We start from the raw sequence: 26772 nt of genomic DNA, 5'->3' as shown, positions 1-26772 counted from the left end.
CTGAAAACGTTTTTTTATTACAGAGTCAGTGTGGCACTGACTCAGTTTCTCGAATTCGCTATTAGAACGACTTTTCGCTTCAACTAGAAATGAACTGTCGAGCGTTAAGAGCGAGGATGACTGATGAAAGAGTCATGTTGACGATGAATGCGTCCGTTGTTACTCAGTGACAAGAGAGAGGAGAACGTTTGTGGAAGTAGTCCTGCTCGAAGCGAAGCGACCGAGAGAAGAGTTCATTTTTACGTTTCGTCTTCGAAAATTTCGATCCCTGCTTCGTACTATGAACACATTTCAAATTCACCATCGAAATACCTTTTGAAACCATACTTACGTCCGGATCCGGCTGCTCCATGATCGTCCCCAGTTCGCTCTGCTCGTTCACACGCTCGCTACCGATCAGGTGTCCGGCTTCGGTGTAGCTGCTATTGTAGTTCCCGTTCATGGGGATCGCACTGTTGCTGTTATTGTTCATCATATTAGCCGCCGCTATCGCATCCTCATCGTGGAACGAAACCCGCTTGTTGTCCCTGAAGGCCCCACCGTAAGCCATGAAATTATTGTTGTTGTTGTTGTTGTTGTTGCCACTCGGGCCACTGCCACTACCGCTACTGATGGTGGTACTGCTCGATGCGGCCATTCCTAGTGTAGAGGTCATAGTCGTTGAGGTAGGGGCTGTTGTGAGAAGATTGTTGCCGTATCTACCCGGCACGTTATTGTTGTTGTTGTTATTGATGAGACTTTGCTGTTGAAGCAACTGCTGTTGTTGTTGTTGTTGTTGTTGTTGTTGTTGTTGTTGTTGTTGCTGTTGCTGATGCTGCTGCTGCTGTTGCTGTTGATGGTGGTCTGAGGAGATTATATTGTTGTTGAATGTTAGCTTGGTAGCACTACCACGAAGTTTCTGTTGCTGTTGGGACATAATCACGTAAGAGCTGTTGCGCTCCGGGGGCGGTGGAGGCGGGGCCGTTTCATGGAGGTAGCCATTGGCAGTCGATTGATGCTGTTCAGGTAGATCCTCATCGACGCGCTCGTTTAAATTCAGCTGGCCCATATCGAGTGCCATCTGCGACAGCAACTGGTTGGCGTTGGTGTTATTCATGGTAATCTCACTCAGGTTGAGCTGTTTGTCATGGTGTTGGACGAAACTTGCCGTCTTGTTGGTTGTCTTCGAGGGAGAGGATGGAGTGCTGTTATGTTTGAGAATACTTTTCGGTTGGAGGGAAGCATTCGCCGAGGCGACTTGCTGTTGATAGTTGGCGATGGTACTGGCAACCGAGGAGGCGACCGAATGACCATCGTTCGAGGACGTCTCAGACGTTTGACTGGACGGCATTTTGACGTCAACTTGCTTCATTTTGGTGAGTGGTGCCGAAATGGTGTTTTGTGTTTGTGCGAGCCTCAGCACTTCCTGAACCCCTGCCGTATCTTTACCGTACGGAGAAATCTCATTGTCGTAGTCTTGATCTTCCTCCAGGGCACGGCGCTCGAAGTCACGCTCCAGCATAAGGGTGCGCAACTGATCCTCCTGTTGCTGTGATCTGTGAGGTAAAGATTGAAGCTCGATAATTTGCTGATCCCGCCAGGCTCGTATCTGCTCGCGTCGCAGTTCTGTTTCCTTCTCTTTTTCTTCGCGTTCCCATGGATTGCTACCCGGGACGATCACATTTTTGGACTGCGTTGGCATATTTGGGAAGAAACCGACTTTCGGTGCTTCCGAGGAGCTATAGGCACCGATTGGTGGGTTGCTGCCCGATCCCGTTTTGAACAGCGGATGCGTGTTGGTTGGCGGAAGTGGAGGTTGATCTTGATCGGAAGCCCCGGAACGACTGTGCGGTTTAGGAGCCGTTGATGGGGGCAGCTGCTTGTGGGAGCTAAGTGGAGTACTTGGATGGGGACTAGCACCGCTGTAGCTGGAATGTTGTTGCGACTGTTGCTGCTGCTGCTGCTGCTGCTGCTGCGGTAAGGATGGGGATGGCATCATTGAAGAATCTGGGTTTTGAGGACGCTGCTGCGGCGGCACGATTTGGTTGCGCCGCTTGATCAACTCATTCATCTCTGCTAGCTTCGCCTGGCCGCGAAGTAGCGAGGCGTGCTGCTGCTGCTCATTGGGATACATCTGGGTGGACAGCAGCAGGTTACCGTTCTGGTGCCCGAAACCGCCGCCAGCGATCATGTTGACATTCTGCATGCTTTGACTGGCCGATATGCCACCGAGATGTTGATGAGACTGCTGTTGCTGCTGCTGTTGTTGTTGTAGATGGGGTGGCTGTTGCTGTTGTTGCTGCTGGAAGGAATGTGCAATATTTGGCATCGATGGAGCCATCATCTGATTGAGTCGAAGACTTTGCTGACTCTGCGAATCTCGCGCGAAGTTGTTCGCAGCCATCTGTTGCTGCTGCTGCTGTTGCATTTTGTGCATTCGGTTATTCATGGTGTTGCTACCGGAAGAGGCTGCCACTAAGTTCGAATGTGATACATTACTCCCGATGGGTTGGTGCTGTTGCTGTTGGTTAGTCATTCCGTACGCCATCGAGGAATTGCTCTGCGTAGTCATCAGCAGATTGTTCGGGGTCATATTGCTATTGCTACTAAAATAGGCAGATGCTGGACGGCTTAAAATTGGAGGCTGCTGGCTGCTGTTGCCACTGCTGATTGACGCTCCCGGAGAATTGAGTGATGTTTGTAGCGGCATCGGAGGTCTACCAGGAAGATCGGAAAAGGAGGTTTGGTTAGTTTTGAAAGATTACGTTTCTTTTCCGGGTGCTTATTACCTTTCGCCTAGATTCGGGTGGCTCTGGTTCTGTGCTCGATAAACGCTAAGATTTTGATAGAATCCCTGGTCTTGGTTGTTTCCGCTTGCTAGGTTGTGAATACTACGGGATTTGTTAGCTGTAGAACCTAAAATAACAAAAGCTCTCATTATTTTGTTCTCGTTATAATCGATATATTCTGCGATGTTTTTTTCCTAAATCGTGATTTATGGGAGTGTAGTTATATATTAGTAGCTTGCGAGGTGTAACGAATGTGTGAGACTGTACTACTCACACGTGCGAATGAAAAAAAGTGTGCTTAAGAATAATTTTCGGACTTTCATCATTCAAATATTGTACAACGAAGAAAATATATATTTTATCGAGCAAACACAAAACAAAACACTTGGATGTATGTCGAAGATGTGAGCATTTCAGCCGACGAGGACGGGGTATCTTTGCAGGAATAGAATCAAAAGTACGAGATGTTTTCATCGTTCTTACCAATATTGCCAACGTGATGTAACGCTGGGACCGATTTGCTGTTGGGTAATTGCTGTCCAGCCGGGGAGGGTACAAGTGGTTTGCTGAGGTCGCTGGTGCCTACGCGTGTCATATCTCGCTCTGACATTCGTCGGCCACCTAATTGGATGGTACAATTAGTGGTGAACGATCGATGATTTCAAGTTGTCGACACGGAAGTCGAGAACAAATAAAAATTAGCGAAATTTTGGAAGCTTCAGAACACCTGCTTTGGAAGCATCCGCAACCTACACCCCCACTGGGATCTGGTAAAATTGTACCGGAAGTCTTCGGGTTAGTGTATTACGTTACAGATGCTTGTCATCGAAGGTTGGTTAAACAAAAGGGGAAATACGTGACATAAAGTATTAATTTCATTGCGCATGCAAAGTGTAAATCTGAGCTAACTACTGAAACTTGCCAAACTACCGTACAATAATTTACATTACTAAAGTTTTTGAATGTCGTCAACTCGCTGCAAAATACGGAGCAGAGCAATTACTACGTATACGATAGATTACATGTTGAATTTATCTCCTAGCCACGATTTGAAGCAATGCCGATTGGGAGTGGAATGTGTTCCGTCATAAGTGCTAACGTAGCTTTAATTACAAAATCCAAGCAGTGGCGTGCTATCACTGAAGCTAGGCACTATCGGGTTTTCCGGCTTCCCGCTTCACAGAGTTCTTGAAAAGCGATAATGTAGTCTAAATACTCAAAATATTCTACAACAGACGGAATTCATGCCAACTCGTTTTGGGAGTTGGCGGCACCATCTCAGATTGTAGTGAAACATTGTGGGTATAAAGACATTGGGCATTTAAGCAACTTTGCATACTTGAAATCTTCGAAAAAGGATTAGACTACTTTTGGAAAAGGGGCACATTCATTTTTATATTTTTTACAAAAAATTATAACTCAAATACTAGAATATCTACAAAATTCTAGCCAAAGGATAAAGTGTAGGAAATTGTTTCAATTTTCATTAAAAAAAATCAATATCAAAATTTTCACGGAAAAACTACACTGAAAACAAAATTAAAGATTAAAATGCATTTTTTCTTTAAAACGTGTTTTTGAAAAATTCTCAAAAAATTCCTTAAAATAATCCTTAAAATTTCCAACAAGTCATCCATACTTCGGAAGATGGGCATTTTTACAGGGCAAAAGTTTTTCTAACAACAACTTTTTCATGTTTTCTTTGAAAAAATTACATCTGATCCTAATTTTGTTTAGAGTCAAGATAGCAATGAAGCGTATTCGACAAAGTTTCAGATCTTATTAAAATATGAACTTTTGTCGAAGACATTTCTATCTTTTATAGTTTCTAGTATACATGGCATATTTGTATGGAGGCTCCTGATAAAATAATGTTTTACTCATAACATTTTTGTGTGCAGATTCTCACGTGTGATATGTTCTTGACTTGTTTCTAAATAGAAAAAAGTTTTCAGAACATGTAATTCGAGATAATTTATACATAAAAATTTTACGAGTTAAACATTAATTGTAATTTTTCAAAGAAAATATTAAAAAGTGGTTGTTCGAAAAACCCTATAAAAGTGCTCATCTTCCGATGTTTGGGTAACTTGTTAAATTTTTTCAGAAATTGAAAAAAAAACATATTTTTGCGAAAAATGAATTTTAATTTTCAAAATATTTTTATTTGTCAATGAAATTTTGTTTCAAAAATTTGTTCGATATTTTCTTATGAAAACATAAATAATTTCTTACATTTCTAACCAATATTCTGAAGGTCTTATAGTTTTCAAGTTACGATTTTTCTAAAAAAAATTGGAAAAACACAAAATTAAAAACAAATTCACTCAAAATCTATAAGACCTACAAAATGTTGGTTAGAGAATGAGATGTAGGAAATTATTTAAGTTTTCATTAAAAAATATCAAACTTTTTTCAAATTTCATTGAAAAAAAAATTGAAAATTAATATTCATTTTCTTAAAAAATATGTTTTTTTTAATTCCGAATTTTGTATACAATAATAAATATGAATAGCCCAAAAAAATAAATATGAATAGCCCATAGAGCAATTCCACCCAATTCGACCGACCGCTGACCGCATTGTCATGTGATCAATTCAAATTACGACTGATTTTTGAAAAGGGCGTATTCAAAATCATTGATCTTTCTTTCAAAAATCGTAACTCAAAATCCAGATGTCTGATTAAAATACGTTGTTTGACAAAGTTATTGGAAAATCAATTCGTTATTCAGGAAAAATAATACTTCCCTTTTTCTTTTGACTTACAGTGGTAGGACTCTCCAAAATGGAGATATAAATTTTTGAAAATTTATGAAATTTCAATACTTTGTGAAATTGTGACCATTTAAGAAAAGTAATATAAATAATAGAATCTACATGCGACTCAATATGAAAAAATGTGTGGGTTATATTTATGATATAACCGCAAAGTTGATGTGGGACTACCGTTAACTTAATAATCATTTATTTGTATTGATTAAATTATTGATTGGATGAAACAATTTTTGAATTCAATTGAATTCAACATATTTGCTGCATGAGTAAAGAATTTGAACAAACGTCATGTAATGTAAGGCATGGCCATGTAAGGGAACAAATGTCAGTGGGAGCAAAGTTCCCCCAACCTGCAGGTATTTGTAAGGCCAATTCCCCCAGAAACATTGATTTTGAAGTTCGTGTTAGGAAAACACAGCTCGATGGAAACAAAAATACCCCCGACTTGCATGTATATGTGCAAAGCGGATTCTCACAGGCACATTGATTTTGAAGTCTGTGTTGGGGAAACCGTAAATCGGGCCAATCAAAACTTGGCAATTAGGACGGTTAGATAACGCTTGACATTTTACAGTTATTCAACTGTTCATCTCATTGAAAATAACATTTTATTAATTTTGATAGACGCGGAGAAATGTTTCCTATCAACTAATGCAAAAATCTTTACGATCTATTAAGAAATATTCGAGTTATAAGCATTTGGAAACTTTCATTTTATTCTGCATACTCTGTGTTTAGGTTTTCATTTCACCCCCATATACTCCGGTTAGACGTAGTCCCACGTCAAAACTATATAGTTTTATCCTAAGACAAACGGTTTTAACCGTTTCGAGATATAAAAGTTTTTAATATTAAATTTAATTTTTGAGTAAGATTTTTAACAGTGTATTCTGAATGTTATTTTTACTAAATAGTTAATTGATTTTCCAACAACTATGTCAAACATCATATTTTAATCAGACATCTGAATTTGAGCTACGATTTTTTGAAAGAAAGATCAATGATTTTGAATACGCCCTTTTCAAAAATCAGTCGTAATTTAAATTGGTCATATTGTAATGAAAATTGTGATTTTGGTCATACAGCCGATATAGTGGTTCTCAGATTTTCGAGAAAAGTGGAAGTTTTGTTCTTTATCGCAAACTATTAGACCCGTATTTTTTTATTAGAGTGCCCATTTCCATTTTAGAATAGTCCGAAAAATCTACTTTTTCCTCTTTTTCCAAAATTGACATTTTTAAAAAATTCATGACTTTCGAACTACTAGACCGATTCAGATGATCAACATATCACGATAAAGCCAATTAGTTTCTTGGAGAAACATTACACTTGCAAAAAAAAAATTGATATTGTTTTTGTAATTATTGATTGTATTTGTTTTTTGCTGTTTAGATGGCTTTGTAATAGAGGGCGCTATATTTTATATGTTTCTTGAAAGCTTTTTACATAACATATCCAAAAATTGGAGAGGCTTTATTTTTTGTTCTTGAGTTATGATTTTTCAAAGTTAACCGATGGTCCGTTTTTTCCCATTTTTCCATCACAAAAATTCATAACTTTTGAACTACTGGACCGATTCAGATGATTGACATATAAAATTAAAGCCTGTGAGATAGTGTTGTTAAAAAAATAGTAAACATGCAAAAAAATTGTTTTCGCAATTAATAATTGTATTTGTTTTTTATAGTTTACTCGGTTAAAGATAGAAAGCACTATATTTTTTTCTGGAGAGCTGAAGTTTTACCTCATAATATATCCTAAAATCAGGGAGGCGTTTTACTTCGTTTTTGAGTTGTGATTTGTCAAAGTTAACCGATGATCCACAAACGTTTTTTTTTTAACTTTGAAAAATAATAACTCAAAAACGAAAGGAAACACCTCTCTGATTTCTGGATAGCGCCCTCTATCTTTAACCGAGTAAACTATAAAAAAACGAATACAATTAATAATCACGAAGACAAAATTCTTTTTTTTCGAAAGCTTAATATTTTTTAAAAGAAGATTATCTTATACGCTTTAATTTGATATGTCAATCATCTGAATCATCTGGTTCAGTAGTTCAATAGTTATGAATTTTTAGTGATGGAAAAAAAGGGGAAAAATGATTTTTCGGACCATTGGTTAACTTTGAAAAATTATAACTCAAGAACAAAAAAAAGAAGAATATACTATGTAATATATACTATCTAAGAAAACCTCAGCTTTCAAGAAAAATATAAAAACATATAACAGCCTCTAGTCCAAAGCGGAAAAAGCAAGCCAAAAAACAAATAAAATATCAATACTTACAAAAACCAAATCAATTTTTTTTTAAAGTAGTTCAAAAGTTTTGAATTTTTGAAAAAAGTCATTTTTTGAAAAAGGGGAAAAAGTTGAAAGTTGATCACTCTAAAATTGAAATGGACACCATAATAAAAAAAATAAAAAAAAATAAATCGGGTCAAATGTGTTGCGATACACATCAAAACTACCACTTTTCGCGAAAGAACCATTATATCGGTTGGGCATGGAATGGCTGCATAAGTACCAAGTTTCAAAAAAATTGGAGAGGGTCGGGTCAAAATTTGCAATTTAAATGTTCTGAAAACATATCAAATGCGAGAATTTACACCCAAAAATGTTATGTAAAACATTATTTTTTCAGGAGTTCCATACAAAAATACCATGTATACCAGAAACTATAAAAGATAGAAAGGTAATGTCTTCAACAAAAGTTCATATTCTAATCAGATCTAAAACTTTGTCGAATACGCTTTACCGCTATCTTGACTAAATTAGGATTAGATGTATTTTTTCAAAGAAGTAATGAGAAAAATGTTGCTAGATAAACATTCTCCCTGTAAATGTACCCATCTTCCTATGTATGTATGATTTGTTGAAAATTGTAAGAACTATTCACATTTTTTTGATAATTGTTCAAAATTACGTTTTTCAGAAAAATGAATTCAAATTTTTTAAATAATTTTTTTCAGTGTAATTTTTCTATAAAAAATGTATTTTTTTATGAAAGTTGGAACAATTTTCTACATGTCATCCTTTGGCCAGAATTTTGAAGATAATATAGTTTTTGAGTTATAAACTTTAGTAAAAAATAAAGAAAAAAATTGACCCTCTTAAAAAAGAATCTAATTTTTTTTTCGAAAATTTCGAATATGCAAAGTTGTTTAATCGACCAATGTCTTTAGACCCACAACGCTTCACTGCAATCTGAGATGTTGTTGTTAATGGCCAGTCAAATAGGCATGAAATTCGTCAATAGGCAGCGTGAAAAGGTGCATTAATTCACGGCACAAATCTCATACTGCTCGTACTCATTGAAGTTGTTGTTGCTGGTGCTTCTGCTAGCGGTTGTCAGCTGGCAATAGTTATGGGTAGCATTTCAATATCATCCGGCGGGACGGTATGATGTTTACAGCTAGCGGCTCCTGGCGGCGAACACTTGCGATTAATCGATTTCAGCACTTTAATGAGGTTTTGCTGCTTCTTCAGCTGCCGAAGTGTTTGCTTGAGTGTTGGCTGATAGGGACTGAGTGGCCTCGCCTGATGGGTGATGGGTTGTACTGTGTTCAAACTAGGACAGCTTCCGGTAAACAGCAACTTCAACTTGATGCGATTATTCTCTATTTTCGTACAATTTTTCTTGCACAACTTCAACTTTTTCAGCAGAAACCCGTCCGGTGGTTGACCATTCCAGCCATAATCAACGACGTGGTACTCGTTCAAATTGACACAGCTCTTCGAAACAGATTTTCGCTGTCCATCCAGTCTATCGTACACCTGGTCCAAATATCGGCATTTTCCACGATCTTCGTTGGACAGACTGGAGATCGAATCTTCACACGATACAGCTCTGTGCAGGCTGCACGGCTTGTCAATGTTTTCCCCCATCGATCCGAATTCACTCCATTGCTTCAGCTGATTCAAAACCTCTTCCTCCTCGATGGACGAGAGCTTGTCGACCGCCTCTTTCCCGCCGACCTTCCCACGGCTACTGAGATTGGGGGTCGAGCTGGAGAGACCTTTGTTCTTCGTCAAGTTGCTGGTACTGCTGCATCCATCTCTCAATGAATCGTAAAACTTAGTCAGTTCTTTCACTTTTCCGTTCACGTTCGTCTGGATCGGATCCACACACCATCGAACGGCGTAGGACATTGAATCGGAATCAACCTGCTGCTGAACCGACGCCGTGACCGTCTCCGGGGTGTTCGGTGTAAGTCGGGTGAAATCTTCCTCGATTAGTTTTCTGATAAGCGTACAGGCGGTTGGGATGGGTGATGTTGCTGTGGGACGTGTTTCTGTGCGTTTGGCTGCAATGACATGTCATTTAGGGTGGTTGTAACCGTGGTGCGGATCAGAAATATTTATATATGTTGGAACCGTAGCGACAACAGAACTTCTGTTTCGTAAGAAAACGAACGAACTGTTTGAGCACTGATAGAGAGAGGTTTGCAGAGGTGTGTATTTTTGGCATCTTGGGGCGTGGGAAACAGTCAGTCATCGAACTTCAAAAAATGGACGGTGTCATTCAATAATTTATTTGAATATTGACACATTCGTTTGTGACACATAAGGATCAGAATCCAGAGCTTGAACTAATCTACAAAATGTAAGTAAAAAAACATTTACAGAGCAACACCAATAATGTTGGGATCGTCAAAACTACTTAACATAATCTTTCGAGCGATACATTAACACCGACATACATTTCTATTGCTACTACTAACAGACATCAATAACTGCATCTGAAAGCCTTACTCAAAGAATGGGCGGATAATTCGTTAAAATATATTCTGCTGGACAGATATCGGTACGATGTTTTCGCTAACAATACACATTGGAAAAGACCCAAAGCAAGAATACTTTGGTTGCAATGCAATTGGAAATTGTTATATAGTGTGAGAAAAAGTTTTTACTCTTCAACCCTTTAACCTACAACAGCCATAGTGAACCTACGGCCCGACGCACAGTGGAACATCACTGGAGTGCATACATACAGATACTAGGCTGCCGTTGGAGGCATAAGTGTCACATGTTACAAAAGAGGAAATTGAGAAAAACGCAATTGAAGTTTTCAAATGTTTTTTTTTGCCAATCGGTATATTTCGCTGTTTTAATTAACTTTAACGCAATCAACTATCGAAGTTTATCTCTATCATATGAGCCTTGTTCATAAATTGCCAAAATGAACTATTTCCCCTATTTTTTTCAATCAAAACCCGAATGTGACATTTATGCCGCGAAATTCTTTGCCCAAGCGAAAAATATACGCATAATTGTCACACTGTCAACATTCTCGCACATGTTGTTGTTGTTGTTTTTGATTGGTTTGACATATTGTGAGCGACGGTTTTATTTCTTTGTTGTGATCCTTTGTGCCGGCGGAAGTGGAACCAGAGATGGAATATTTGAAGCAGTACGGAGAATCCAGTGTCGAGGAATCGGAAGAGGAGTTCCACCTGTTCGACCTGGAAAATATCACAGATGAGCGGCTATTGTCAGCGCAGCCGATGTCAGAAGTGGATGACCAATCGACTCACAGCGGCTACGGCATAGGTTCTGTGCCCAAGACGAGTTTCGAAGACGGTGACGAAACAACAATCAACTGGAACCAAACGGAATGCAAGGCTCAGAGCTGTGATACGGATAGCTCTTGTAGTTATTTAGAGGTGCGGCCACAGAGGAAATCCGGGAAAAAAACTAAAAAAGAAAGGAAACGAGAGGACTCGGCTAAAAAACGGCGAAGGTCGCATACGGCCATTCTGGAAAACTGCAGTTGCATCAAAAAGTGCAACGAGAAATTTCCGCGAGATGACAGGCTACAGTTCCACAAGACATATTGGGAACTGGACCATGCTGGTCAAGGAAATTTAATACGGCAGCATGCTCATCTAACACCTGTCAGACGGCGCCGAAGCCGAAAAGTGTCTACGGATTTAGTTAAACAGCTTGCAGTTACATGTACTCTTCCGAGCTCAAGCGGTGACCCCGTCACTGTATGCAGAAAATTTTTTCTCAACACGATTGGTTTTCGAGAAAATTGTGGGTAAGTTTTTGAAAGCATTGTGATTTTAACATGATTTATTTATTTGAAAAATAGTAATGTGATTTACAGATGTATCCAGGCAGCTCGGGACGGACCTCCAATAGACCGACGTGGGAAATATCAGAGAGATAAGAAAACACGCGAGGCTATCAAAAATCATTTATTCGGATATGGTCCAAGTATCTCCCATTATCGGCGAGCACATGCTCCAAACCGCCTTTATCTGCCATCGGATTTGACCGAGAAGTCCTTATACGAGGACTACGAAGCCAAGCAAAACCCCAAAGCAAGCTATTCGTTGTATTGTAGAGTTGTTAAAGAAAACAACGTCTCGTTTGTTAAGCTCGGGCACGAAGAATGTGAGACGTGCGTTGCTGCAGAGCAACGCAACAAAGCCAATGGACACTCCGAAATCAAGGATTGTAGTTGCTCCGACTGTTCTGAGTATGCACTACACCTTAAACGCGCAAAGGAATCACGACTGTCTTATCGAGCTGATGGTGACCAAGTACTGACTGATGAAGCAGTTTTCTCTGTGGATTTGCAAAAAGTAAGTTCTTAGATGTAGAATATCATTTCTTAAGGTTAATATTTTTTTCCTTAGGTCATACAACTTCCAAGATTGGATGGCTTCAAGAGCGTAATTTTTTCACAAAGATTGCTAGTATTTAATGAGAGCTTTGCACCTGTTGGCGCCTACGCAAAAGCATTTCCAGTGTCTGCGTGCATTTGGCCAGAGTCGGTTAATGGTCGCACAGCCAATGAAATCCTCAGTTGCTTTTTCAAAGTAATTAAGAAGTACGCTGACCTGAAGAGCATTACTTTTTGGTTGGATAATTGCAGTTCGCAGAACAAGAACTGGAATTTGTTTCAGCACATTATCCTGCTAATAAACAGTAACAAAATTCAGGTCAAGCGAATATTTTTCAAATACTTCGAATCAGGACATACGTTCATGGCCGCTGACTCTTTCCATGCAGCGGTTGAATCCAAAATGCGCCATGAACGTATCGTCACCTTCGAAAACTTCAAGTCAGCGGTTGGCAATGCTAAGAAAAATGTAGACGTACTTGACATGCAAGCTGCTGACTTTTTCCAAGCTAAACTCACCGTTTCGCAGTATACGATAAATCAGTGCAAGCCTCGCCCTTACGTGGATACTATGCGTAAAGTGATGTTTGAAAAAGGCCGTTATGAAATTAAATACACGGACAATATCAACAGCGAAGACCTTAAATATTGCAAGTTGCTTTCTAAGAAGCAACTTAAGTTGGTTGAAAAAGATTCGTTCTCTATTACGGATAATGTGCGCTGGCAAAATTCTCCTCGAGGAGTTGAAGTAGACAAGAAAACTTCTCTTTTGAAAGTGGTTCTACCTGTTGTTACTGAAGAGGAAAAATCTTTTTTTATCGATATTCCGACGAAGCAACAATCTTCTGATTAATATAACGTAATCTACATCATTGTACTTGTTACTTTCTTTAAATAAATGCTATCGTAATACAACACAATTATTATAAATCTCTTTTAAGAAAAAGAATATTCTATATTATGGGTTCCTCCTTTATCTCATTTCTTTTTTGTATGAACATTTGACAATATCTACGGAAGAGAACGAGGGTCTTAAACCTTCATGTACACGTAGCCTTCAATGTGGATGACCCCTAGAAAAATTCATCTCCTACCGCGTACAACCTTGCATATAGATTTTTAAAAAATTGTTTGGATTGTGTCGGCACTCACCAATCTCCCCCTAAACTATTCACGTGGAAAGTTGATGACACCTAAAAGTGTGACGTAATTTATGGACGGTTCCTAGGGTGAATCAAGCAGCGCTTTATAAATACTGTTAGTATGTGTGTTTATTATGTCTCATTTTTTCGGTGTGACAAATATGCGTCCATTTGTTCTGGTGTGACAAATATGCCTCCATTTGTTACAATGTGACAAAATGACTTCGATTTTTTTTCGAGTTTTCTAGTATAAACCTCATGTTTTGACAAAAAAAATCAAAACTACGTATCAAACTATGATGTTAGGCATCAAAACCTCAAAAATGTTGAAATGTAACATGTGACACTTATGCCTCCAACGGCAGTAGGGTGGCAATGAATGTATGGGAAAAATTTCATTATCGAATTTCAATCGGACATGATTTAGGGGTGCCTCAAAGCGGTCAATGTTTTGATTTTTTAAACCTCGAAAATCTACCAAGGGGGGAGTAAGGAGTTTGGAAAATCGATTTTTTTCGATGCCAAATGACTGAAAAATGCATGAAACGTCGAGATCTGGTGTCATCTCGAAAAAAAAAATTTGGCCGAAAATCGACTTTTTGGGACTTGAAATTTTGAGTGCATGTCCGATTGAGCTGAAATTTTGCACAGGTAATTTTTTGATCAATAAACAAAATGTACATGGTCAGTTTTTGAAATTTGATTCATACAAATGTTGAACGCAACGCAAAGTGATGGCTTTTGTTGGAGGCAGTTTTTAAACGAAATCTTGAGCGATTTGAAGAGCTTAAACTATTCTTTTCGTTCCAAGTTAAGTATGACTATAATCAATCCGTCAATCGTGTATTCACTCATTTCAACGATCATATGACTGAACCGATTATTCTGTACCTAAACTTTGTTCTACCGCTCATCAATAACGTCAATTGCACTTTTCAATCAATGTTCTCAATTTTGCGAATTTCATAATGAGATAAGAATGTTATTGTTGATCACGTTGGGTAACTTATGTTTGGAGAGCTACGTGCAACGGTTCGCTGATGCTAACCTTGATGTGAAAGATTTTGAGGACTTTCTAAAGAAGCCTAAGGATGTTTACGTTGGTATCGATACAGAAGTAGCTGAAAAAGAATTGGATGCAGCGAGGAAACGGACCTTCAAATCGATTTGTCTTGACTTCTATATTGAACTCGTGAGACCAAAGTGATTTGAATTCAACGATTCTCAAAATTTCGTCAAACTATCAAACCTTAATAATTTGATGCGCCAATTTCCTCAATTCATTGAAGTAGATATTAGACAAGTTTGGATATCGAATTCAGACTACTCATCTTATGGGACAAAATTTGAGTGACTCAGATATAACTTGGTCCCAGCTATTGGATGTCAACAGGTCTGACGAGAAATTTTAAAAAAGGTTGTTTGTAAAACACTTTTTGATAACACCCATCAGCGTGTGTTGATGAATATTTTCGCTTTACAATGTCAACAAAAAAAAAGTCCAGAAAGTCCGGTTGGCACCCACAATTATACTCTATTTTGAAAGCGAAGAACTATGTATCGGCTCAAGGAGGAGCTTTATGAATGAAATTGATGAAAAAATTTGAAGGCAAAGTTCGACAAAACCATGTATAAACATCATCCGATTCAGAGGATTATGAGAAAACCTTTTTATAATGTATTTTGATGTATTGATACCACTTTAACAAATACATTAAAAATGGAAATGAACCTTAATTTTCATTTGTTTCCTTATTTTTTTATACACATTTTTTTTCGCTAAAACACAGATATGCAGATTTTTTTCAGAAAATTTTACAGAATTTAATGTGGCAACCCTGGGCGCAATATCATCTAATCTGTTTTTTCCCGACCTTTCTAAAGACTGGCATATTGAGGTTTTTCGTAATTTTTAGAAAGAAAGTACATTATATTGAAACGCTCTGCTGCTTCAAAGATAGCTTGGATTTTTTTTGGTGTAAACGGAAAAGTTCGAAAAACTACTCAAAATAAATCTTTTTCATTAGATATTGTAAAATTTCATCAGATGAGGTTCGGCAAAAAATTAATGAAAAAAAGTGATTGTTTGTAGAATACCATCCAAGAAGTTTTTCTGTCGCAGTTTGTCACGGTTCTGACTACATACAAAATTCAAGTAAAAACATAAATTTTCAAATGAACACAGCATTTTTACCATATTTTTTTTAATATTGATATTTCATCTAGGATTTAATTGAACCCAAACAATAACAATCTATTGATGAACATTTTTTTTATTATAGAAATTTCATGCTCCAAGCAGATAGATCTAGGAAAAAAAAAATACCATTGCTATATCGACACAGCAAAACGTTACGTTGATCTGTTCTCTTGATACCATATGACTACTGCTATGCACAGAATTTTACTTCATGGGTATATAATTATTTAAACCGCAATATTACCTATAGAACGAATGACCGAAGAGTCTCAAGAGAAGAGTAATAAAATAATTAATTATCCCCAAGAACATTTTAATCGTAAAAATATTCGAGAAAATGTTAATCATAATATAGTCGATCTTCTTCTGATCTCCACATATCCAGTAGTAAACACTTATTTTGAAAATGAGAAAATAATTGTAAAAACTTCCAGATGAAGTAGTGTTTCTACTGCAAAAAACAATTGTTGAATCAGAAAAAGATGATGAATCTAATGACAGTTATGGAGAAGAAGAAGAAGATGATAAAGATTGTCTTAATTTGTAATCTAAAGAAAATCTTTTATATTTATAGCAGATTATGTTTGATTTGAGGACTCGTACATAAACTACGTGATCTTTTGTTCAATGGGGAGGACGCCCAATAGGGTTGCTTGTGATAAAAGATCATAAAATTACATGAAAAAAAATGAGTGGGTTATATCTATGACATAATCGCAAGGTTGACGTGGAACTACCTTAGCTAAGCAATCATTTGTTTGTATTGATTAAATTTCTGATTGAATGAAACAGCTCCGGAATTCAATTCATGCATTGTGATAGATTTTTTTTTTCGTAACAAGTGAATTTAATAAGAGTCCTTTTATGTTTGGTATGATACCTTGGACAAAATATGTGAACGGAAGGATTATCAAAAGATTATTTTATTTTACATTTCCCTTTGAAGTTTGCATCTCAAGTGTACGTACTTCCTGAACCGCGAATTTGCTTGCTTGAACTTCAGGCACTCAGTTTCGATTTTGACATGTACGTCGAACGCATATTGTTTAATCAATAGGCGTTATCGCAGCAAATGGTTATCAACATTTTGCCTAATCATCAAATGGCATGCGTAGAAATTCAGTGAGCAGAAGATATGAAGGCATATCCTTCAATGCAATCTTGAATGGCCGAAGCAAAGCGTTGTGTTCGTACCCGCTTTTGTAAAACACTATTCGGAGTGCAAGAAAAACATGCGGGTGCTGAAGTACCCTTGGGTTGCATGAATCAACAACTTCAACTTCTACTTTTTATACTATAGAGGCTTTAAACTTGAAAGTTCATTTACCTCTAGTATCTGCACGATTTTCCCAGGTTCCTAAGTTTAGAAGACCGTGTTAGGGAAACATATTCCAGTCTACAAGCGAGTACAAAAGTACTCGCAGTTTGCATATATTTGCAAAGTCGATTCCCGCTCCTTGGATCTAAAATCTGTGTTAGAGAAACACATTTCAGTCGAAACAAAAATACCCCCGATATGCATGAATTTGTAATGTCAATTTCCCCAGACACCTTGGTTCTAAAGTCTGTTTTGGGGGAACACATTTCAGTCGGAACAAAAAATACCCCCGACTTGCATTAATTTTCAATGCCAATTTCCCCACGCTTCATGCATTTGAAGTGAAGACAAAAATACCCCGACTTGCATGTAACGATTTCGATTTTAACCAGTGTTTGGATTTCGATCAAAATCAAATGATACACAATGTGTCATGCAAGTAAACTCTCACGAACATATAACCAAATATGAGAGGATCATTCAGATACTTGTATGAATCTCAGCAATCACTTTTGTAACATTTAGTGATTAAACTAAGAGAGGAACGAAGACTGTTGTTTGCATATTCGAGTTGTATCAAACATGGCACACTATTTTCGAAGCCTGCATACAAGTTTGAACCGCATATATCGTCTCATTTTACTATAGCGAAACCCACTGCACAGACAAGTGTAAAGCAATAAATGATACAAGAAAAATTACGTCATCATTACGTCACCATTTGCGGAGAGCAGCGAATGGGAAAAGAGATAAAACGCGAGAGTTTTTGCTTCTCACTGGAGCGGTGTTGCTAGTAAAACTATGCGGTCTATATGAATATACACATTTCAAGGGATAGCGGCGTTAAAAATGGAAAATATAATCTGACTACCCTACCCTTAGCCTCTATCGAGCTAAATAATCATATAGTTTGCACTCTCTGAGACTTAAAAATCAGGATCTGCTACATTAGCTGAATATGAATCTTTCGCTTTACGTTGTCCGTATGATCCTGCTGTTTCATGATGCATGGAGAGGTCGGTATGCATATGTTAGAGGCAAAGAAGAAAATAAGCTTTCTGCACTGAAAGCGTATATGATAGCTTTGCTTGCATGCTGGTGTGCAATGAAGTGCGAGCCGATGCAGAGTTGTCTCGTTCTCTTTTGTGTCGTGATTTGCAGCACATAACAATAATAGAATACCGCTGGGGGAAATGTTTCCCGAAAGATCATATTTGAACGAACGAAAGCGATTTTTTCAGTGAGTGGATCACTTGGCAAACACTGATTTAAACGATTAACGATTTTCGATCACGATTTCTCCAACGCTGCATGGTTTTGAAGTCTGTGTTAGGGAACACATTTTGGTGAGAGCAAAAGTCCCCTTACTTTCACGTGTTTGCAATGCAGATTTCCCCAAGGCTGATTGGTTTTGATGGCTGTGTTGGGGAAACCGTAAATCGAGCCAATCAGAACGAGGCAGTTAGGGCGTTTAGATAACGCTTAACATTTTACAGTTATTCAATTGTTTATCTAATGAAAAATAACGTTTTATTAATTGCGATAGATGCGTAAGAAATGTTCGAGTTATAAGCATTCGAATTTTTGCATTTTTTTCTGCATGTTCTGTGTTTAGGTTTTCATTTTACCATTTTATTTATATATTCCGGTTAGACGTAGTCCCACGTCAAAAATGTACAGAATATTACGGGGTGAGGGCGCCATTAAATCCCAAAAAAATTGGATCACGTCCTTCATGGACGGTCCCAAATAAAAAATGAATGCCAGATTCGTTTTCAGCATCCCGAAATTATGTTAAACCCTTTTTTTTTCTCGCATTCAGCCTTTGTATGGAGAGGTCGCATCCGCTCGAAGAGTTAGTTAGTTGACACTTTGAAGTTATATTCCGACCGTGAATGCAAGGTGTCGCGAGTGAACAAAACCGGCATAAGTCCTCTCGGAGTGCACATATCGCTATCTAGGCCGCCGAAGGTCGTTCATCAACATACGACCAGCCACTACTTCTAATCTTTCTACCATAGTCGGAATTGTAAGCCATAGCAGCCGAAGACGTCCATCTTTCCGGTTGGGAACCGAAAACATAGCGCAGCATATCGCGGAAAGCCGACACAGGTTATGCGTTAAGCTATTCAATAATGAAATAACAAAAAATTGAAGAACTAACGAACCTAAACAACTAAGAAATATTTCTGTCTTCAATCGACTGCATATCCAAACATGGACATTTTATCACAAATATACCTCTGCATAAAATACACAATAGTATTTGTATTATCATATTTATATGACTGAAGACAGCTTTTTCAGCAAACGCAAACGATCATAAGTTCAAATCTGTGAGTCTCAACTGACTTCTGTGCTATCACAACAACACCACATCAATACAACAATCATCAATAACAGATTCACAGTTTCTCTTAACCCACTCACGTCTCGCTACTCACCACAAGGAACATAGAATCGCTTGCGCCATCAATAACCGACTATAGGATGTAGTTCACCACACATCGACAAGACAAACATGCCTAGTCGACCCTGAGAATAATTGAGTGAGTTAACTTGGCTGGCTCAAGAAGACATCCGCATCGGAAACGAGGCGAAGTCTTCGTAAATTACAAATTGTTGAACAAGATTCGCTATCACACAACCTGATTGAACAATAGTCCGTTTGCGGGTTGATTTTACTTCGTACTCTTTTGAGTAACTCCAAATGAAATCGACAAATGACAAAACAAAAGTATTTTTGATTCGAATGAAAGTGTGTATTCCGTTTGGGTTAGAGGAAATATGAGTTTTCCACAGCAATTGGGAATTTTTTGACTCAAGCGTAACTTTTGAAAAGGGCGTATCGATTTGAGTAAGAGAAATCTTTGATAATTTATATCTCAAAAACTATGAGTTGTACCGAAATAGTGTCTTAGAAAGAGTTATAGAGTATTGATGGTTGAATATGAAAAAAATGTACACTGAGAAAAAAAATTAGTACTCTTTTTTTTATTCACAAAATAAAAATTCAATTTGCAATATCCAAAATATTTATTTTTTTAAATTTTTTTCAAATTTTTTCATACAAAATAGAAGTCATGCAGAAAATTAAAAAAATGGACCCAAGATGGTAAAACTATTTTTGACGAACTTTGTGGAACATCAAATTTTTAGGAATTTTCGAAACTTCGAATTTTTGTATGTTAACAATCATTTTTAGCCACAAATTATGAATCCTGTTGTGATTTAAAACAAAAAAGGTTATTATCAATCTCCTTCTAAATGTAGCCATTCTCGAAATATTAAAAAAAATATTTCTAATTTATTGTCTTTTTTATAGTAAATAATCCCTTTTAATATGTTTGTCGTGTTATACCGTCATGTTCATGAAATTTTATGAATTTGCTTATAATTTCCAACAACTTTTCCAAATACATCTCCATGGTTCATTTTTTGACTCAAGCGTAACTTTTGAAAAGGGCGTATCGATTTGAGTAAGAGAAATCTTTGATAATTTATATCTAAAAAAATATGAGTCGTACCGAAATAGTGTGTTAGAAAGAGTTATAGAGTATTGTTGGCTTAATTTGAAAAAAAAAATACACTGAGACCATATTTTTTGATATCGCAAATTAAAATTTTATTTTGTAAATAAAAAAAGAGTACTAATTTTTCTTCTCAGTGTATATTTTTTTCAAATTAATCCAACAATACTCTATAACTCTATCTAAGCCACTATTTCGGTACGACTCATAGTTTTTGAGATATAAATTATCAAAGATTTCTCTTACTAAAATCGATACGCCCTTTTCAAAAGTTACGCTTGAGTCAAAAAATTCCCAATTGATGTGAAAAACTCATATTTCCTCCAACCCAAACGGAATACACACTTTCATTGGAATCAAAAATACAAGTTTTTAAAATATGCATTTTAAGGACGATTTCATTTGGAATTGCTGTTTTGCAAACAGAAGTAAAGCACTTAGTTCGCTGTATGAGAAAAAAACAAAGAATATTTGTGGCAATACGCATCTCTTCAGTTTCATTTGCACCGTTATGTGATTATTGGAATGTTTCAATGTCAATGTTTCAATATCAATGTTTCTACGATTCGTACAAAATAGATATCAGCTATATTTGGAAAAAAACAAATTCATAATTTCGTTGAGTTCTATTATGGAGCCACCAGCGGTACCACACAATTCAACGTCGAGTAAGTTGTTTATTCATGGTTTGATACATGTATTTCAATATCCTCTTTTAACCAAAGGGACCGGATTAGAAAGACAACCAATCTATGGAACAGTTATGAAGAGGAAGAAGAAAAAAAAGATCATGATTGTTTTGATTTGTATTTTTTTTTGTATTAACACGTTGACCGGTGACTGACACCGAATTTCCGCTCAGGCTGCGTCAGTCACCGGTGACTGACAGTATAACATATGATAATAACGGTAACTAATAGCGAATTCGTTTTTAAAACTGAGTCAGTGCCAAACTGACTCTGTAATAAAAAAACGTTTTCAGTTTCACGAATGCGTTGGTTTGTTGGTGTACGTTATATAGTCTGATTTGTTTATATTTACGACGGCAAATGTACAGTGTCGACGTCTGGTGGTGATATTAGTGCTTGGGAGGTAAATTGTTCTCCATCAGATCAGAAGGGCCAAGTGCAGTGTAAACATATAAAAGTTTGAATGAAAATTTGTACTTCATATTGTTCGATTACCTAACACATGTAGTTCTGACACTCACTTAACCATTTGTCGATGCATTTCCTGTTTGTTCCACAAATAATTACTATTATAATATAAAATCATCATTAGACACAGTTTTCGTTCAATATGTTTCTGCGATATCGGAAAAATCCTCTTATTTAATCACATAAAATAAATATTCGATACGTTAAAGTAAATTTTCATTCATAATTTTGATTTTGAAATTTATTCCACCTGAATATCCATCATTATTTTCACCTCCCAATGAAAGCACACGTAGCTTAATGCCGTCTACTCGAATATACTCTTCAAAATCAGAATCCGAATTGGATTACGCTTTCAATAATACAAAAGCAAAAGCAGCAGGTTTTCCATTTTCATAGTCTTTATTTTTAGATTTTCCAAAATAATATTCGGAACTTGACAGTTCAGTATAGTTGTATTGGTGAACCCGAGTGCCAACCCGTGAAACATCTCAGTGCGAAACTAACAGTTTTCGGGGCGAATTAGTGCGACACTGAGTGCGAAACTGAGTGAATAAAAAAACGTTTTGACAGCAGTTAGTGCGGCACTGGGGTTGAAACTGAACAAAAACGAATTCGCTATAATATAAGCATATAAGCTTATAAGCATTCCCTTTCAAACAAAAATACCTTCCATTACGATAAGAAATGTTGGCCCTGATACGTTTAAAAATTTTCATAAAGTCGCTATAAAACCGTGGCACTCAACGTGTTAAATGACCAGTGTTTTTACACCCACAACGTTTCACTGCTATCCGAGATGGTGCTGCCAACTCCTAAGACGAGTTGGTATGAAATCCGTTAGCTGTTAAACAGTCAGCTTCTTCCCAAAAGATCACATTTCACGTCGATTATGTACAGAAAATTGAAAAATTCCCCATTGCGAATAAAGGCCGTTTTATATTATCCAGCACGTAGCGTTAACGGCACGTACCGACACCGGCAGATACATGATGTATTCATATCATCAGGCATAGCAACTTCTCTGTAGGAACCGGCAGCGCAGACGGAGCGGAGAAATGCTACTGATGGTTGAACCGATGTCGTACCGAAGAGCGACGATCGCACCCATACCACGAACTTCGACGTTTGATTTGTATGTATGGTGCTACTCGCTCGTGTAGCTCGTGCCCGGCACCGGCAAAATATTCTTTTCGAGAATTCCTTCATGCATTTGTCTGAAACGTGCTGTGTATGCCTGGAGCCGTTCCGCTATATATACGCATACACATTTGAAACACACGCAATAATATTTGTCTTGCATGAAACGTGCCGTGCCGGTTACGCTACGTGCCTGATAATATAATATTACCTTAAGCTGTAAATTAATTGTAAAAATCGACTCGACTCAATCTTGAGTAATCGGTTAGACGTTTCTAGCATCGATTGTCAGTTCAACTGTGAAAATATTGACAACAGAGAATGGAGAGAAGAGTTTTCCATGGCTGACATTTTCTATGGGTTATACCCTACGATTGAAATTCAGCATGTCTAAATTGAAGCACACATGATAGATAACGCATGGGAAAAACGAAAAGTCCACCACTGATCCTTATGTACCACATACTCTGCATCACGAACCAGCGTGACGTTCTTCACAATCATGCCGCGAAACTATGGGAACCGAAATCGACACTATCGTTCTGTTATATACAATCAATACAAAGTACGTTATAAAATGTATATTCAATATATGTTTGGTAACAACAATTTGGAGCAGGCGGATGCAAAACCGATTCGCGTGTTGGAATGAGAAGGAATAAAAGCAACGGTGTTTGTGGCGGCGAGCGATAAAAGGCAATATTGAAACATGAGAATTGATTGATATGTCTTGCACTTACGGAACGCTATACAAGTATAGGAGAGTGCAAACACTAATGTTTGAAAAAGTGGAGCCACGAGTGGGACTCCAGGCCACTTACATCAATGACAAAAATCTAGTCTAGTTTTTTAAGGTTGGTGTTGGTGTTGATGTTCGTTATGGTTTCGCCCCATAGCATCCCTCTTAATGGAATTCAGTTATAAAACAGCTCTCGTCACTGGAAAGATTACCTTTGAGATTACTAATGTTAACATTTTCATTATCAACTCGATAAAAATGGGGTTTATCTGCCACTCTTCCACTTCCTTCCTTCCCATCGAAACTGCTCTCCTTGAGCAGCCGTATGTTTCTCATCAACTTGCAATGGTCGCTGTCGTCACCGTCGCCGTCATCACTTCCATTATCGGCAGGACTGACGTACGCGTTGTTATTATTGTTCGATTGAGCGACGTTCTCTTGCGGGGCACAAACGTAATTACGAGTAACGTAGTCCCTAATGGCATTCACATGGCTCTGGCGGACGTAACCGTCGATATCGTCCGCACGATCTTCGCCTTCATTAAGCTCCACATCAGCAGCGTTACTGCGATCATTATTGCTATTGTTATTATTGCTACCGCTATTCGTTTTAATTTTACAAAATTTGAATAATGATTCATTCGGAGCTTCAGCAGCAACTGTTTTTTCTAACTTCTCCCGGTCACCTTGAACGTTTCCATTGTCTATCCATTGGCGCTTCCATTTAGTATCATATTCGTCCCTCACCTCGTTCGGGACGGGACGAGCAGGGAAGCAGTGAGGGCTGTTATTGTTAAAACGGTTGCTTGCAGCAGCAGCAGCAGTACTGCTTTCATCGGTGCAATTGGCTAGAATATCGAAACTGACAGTCTTGCGAGAAGACGAATTGCTGCCCCGCCGACTGCCAGGGTTAATCATGATACTGCAGATGTTGCCCAGTGTGACGCTATGGGATACTGTTGGTGCTCGAAAGGTCGCTCGTGATGGTTCCTCCTCATCGTCGTCCCCATTTGTGTAGAATCTAGTTTCCTGGATACGAGCAAATTGGTGATAAATATTAGTATAACTCTGAACACGCGCCCGAAGTTGTGCTGAGTAAGCAGCTTTCGTTTGTTTCGAATCGAAAATTCATCTCGATTTATGAAATGAAGAAGCAATACCTTGTTCCGACAGAATCAGAAATAATCTAACATATAAAACCATAAAGGACTTTTCTATGTGTAGTCTGCCAAAAAAAGGAAAGAAGAACTTGCAAAATCTTCTCCGATTCGAATGAAATTTTAAACATGGCCTTGATGATTTTTTTTCCACAGATCAATTGACCGTTAGTCACTCTTCGTAAAATGATTACTCGAAAACTGTTGGTTGTGGATAATGTGTCCAAAAAACTGTAGAAAAGGATGGAAAAACGAATTTTTCAATAAAAGTAAAATTGGTGCACGCCATAATGTCATTTACAGAATTTTCGTCACAGCTTCCGACCGCTAGCCAAAGAGAGCTATCGAGTCATTATTTTCATCTACTCTCTTCACCTAAGAGATAGGCAAAAGCAAGAAATAGAATCAATAACGAATTAAACTACGCATCAAATCGAATTATCGTATAGTTTCGTTCATCCGAACAACGGGTGCAGCAATGAAGGCTCTTCATTCCAAAATCTTATCCAAAAATCAAGAGCACTGATTCCCACATCCGAAAAAGGACTCCATCGGGGTAACAAACTTTTAGCCCAAAACTCAAATTTTCTCAACGAACAACAATGAACAGTTGTACTTTCTACTTTCTTCTTGAAGTTTTAGTGTTTTAGACTATTCAAGTTAGGTTGACCAAACGTACCGTTTTGAACGGAACAGTACTGTATTTTAGACCATTTTTCATTGTCCCACATTTTTATCAATTTATTAGCTGACCCGGCAAACTTCGTCCCACCCAAAATATATTTTTCGTTATCACATTCACGTTTTCTTACTAAGCGCCCGTTCACGGGTCCAATCGCAGAACTGTAAATTGATTGATCTTCTAATCTACCCTTTAAAATTATTTTTTACTATAAAATTTCAGTACTTCAACCAACACTCGATATTGTAATATCAGATTATTTTCAGACACAATTTACGTGCAAGATTTTTCATCCACTTGCAAATAACATGTTTCTCCGTTACACGGAATAAATGTTTGATACAGAAAATATGATAGAAAATACGAAACTTTCGAACGAAGATCAATTACGCTACAGCAAACATTAGATGGACTAACAACGCTTGTCAATAGGTAATTGTAGAACACATGCGAATTGAATTTTTCGAATTTTCCTTCAGAGTTTTCCGAAAATTTTCAATTGTCATGTTTGGGTGGGAAGATGTTTGGTTGAAATATGTGCATTATTTTTATGGGACTACCTCTTCTTTCCAGAGTAGGAAGGGTTGTCATACCATTATAGAAACATTTCTCGTACCCAAAAACCTTCACATCCCAAATTTGGCTCCATTTGATTGATTAGTTCTCGAGTTATGCAGAAATTTGCGTTTCATTTGCATAAGAGCCCCCCCTTTAGAGAGGGGGGAGGAGCGTTGAACTACCATAGAAACGTTTATCGATCCTTAAAACCTCTATATGATAAGTTTGATTCCATTTGTTTGATTATTTCTCGAGTTGATCAGCATCCGCATCTTTAGAGAGGGGAAAGGAGTGTCTAACCACCATAGAAACATTTATTGCACCCTAAAACCTCCATATGCCTAATTTGGTTTCATTTGCTTAATGAAATTAATTCTCGAGTAAAGCAAAAATTTGTGTTTAATTTGTATGGCAGCCCTCATACCCTTCGAGAGGGGATAGGTGTTTCGAACCACCATAGAAATGTTTCGAGCCCTCTAGAAACCTCCACATGCCAAATATGGCTCAATTAGCTTGATTAGTTCTCGAGTTATGCAGTAATTTGTGTTTCATTTGTATGGAAGTACCACCCCCACCACCCTTTGGAGAGGGGGGGAGCGTCGAACTACCATAGCAATGTTTATCGATCCCTAAAACCTCTATATGCTAAGTTTGATTCCAATTTTTTGATTAGTTTTCGAGTTGTTTAGCGAGCTTGAGAGGGGGAGAAGGCTCGAACTATCATAAGAACGTTCCCCGACCCCAAAAAACCCTACATACCAATTTTCATGTTGATTGGTTCAGTAGTTTCCGAGTCCATAAGAATCAGACAGACAGACAGACACAAATAGACAAGAAATACATGTTTATATATACAGTAACACAGTCGAATTGTACTACTAAACATCTTTAAAACATTTAATGACCTTGTTGAAAGAGATTATATTTCTGCCACTAGAATTGCTGTAATTTTGATGATTTCCTTAGAAT

At 37.6% G+C, this 26772-nt stretch overlaps 1 protein-coding gene across 17 annotated transcripts in view; it reads right to left on the bottom strand.

Moving 5' to 3' along the window:
* The window catches only part of LOC129762197 (afadin), a 294629-nt gene that overhangs the window by 8319 nt on the left and 259538 nt on the right, over nt 1-26772 (bottom strand). For 12 of the 17 annotated variants that reach the window (XM_055760233.1, XM_055760231.1, XM_055760229.1 and 9 more), the window contains 3 exons: nt 3252-3389; nt 2769-2895; nt 332-2696 (listed from right to left, as the gene is read on the bottom strand). In XM_055760233.1, the coding sequence (XP_055616208.1) occupies nt 332-2696; nt 2769-2895; nt 3252-3389 (2630 nt within the window). Of the gene's footprint in view, nt 1-331; nt 2697-2768; nt 2896-3251; nt 3390-8848; nt 9854-23618; nt 24436-26772 lie in introns of those variants that run through there. The other 5 variants (XM_055760237.1, XM_055760245.1, XM_055760240.1 and 2 more) reach the window with 3 other exon arrangements.

The sequence above is a fragment of the Toxorhynchites rutilus genome, chromosome 1, assembly GCF_029784135.1.
Source record: "Toxorhynchites rutilus septentrionalis strain SRP chromosome 1, ASM2978413v1, whole genome shotgun sequence".
Classification (NCBI taxonomy): Eukaryota; Metazoa; Arthropoda; class Insecta; order Diptera; family Culicidae; genus Toxorhynchites; species Toxorhynchites rutilus.
This window is presented reverse-complemented; position numbering and strand designations above follow the sequence as displayed.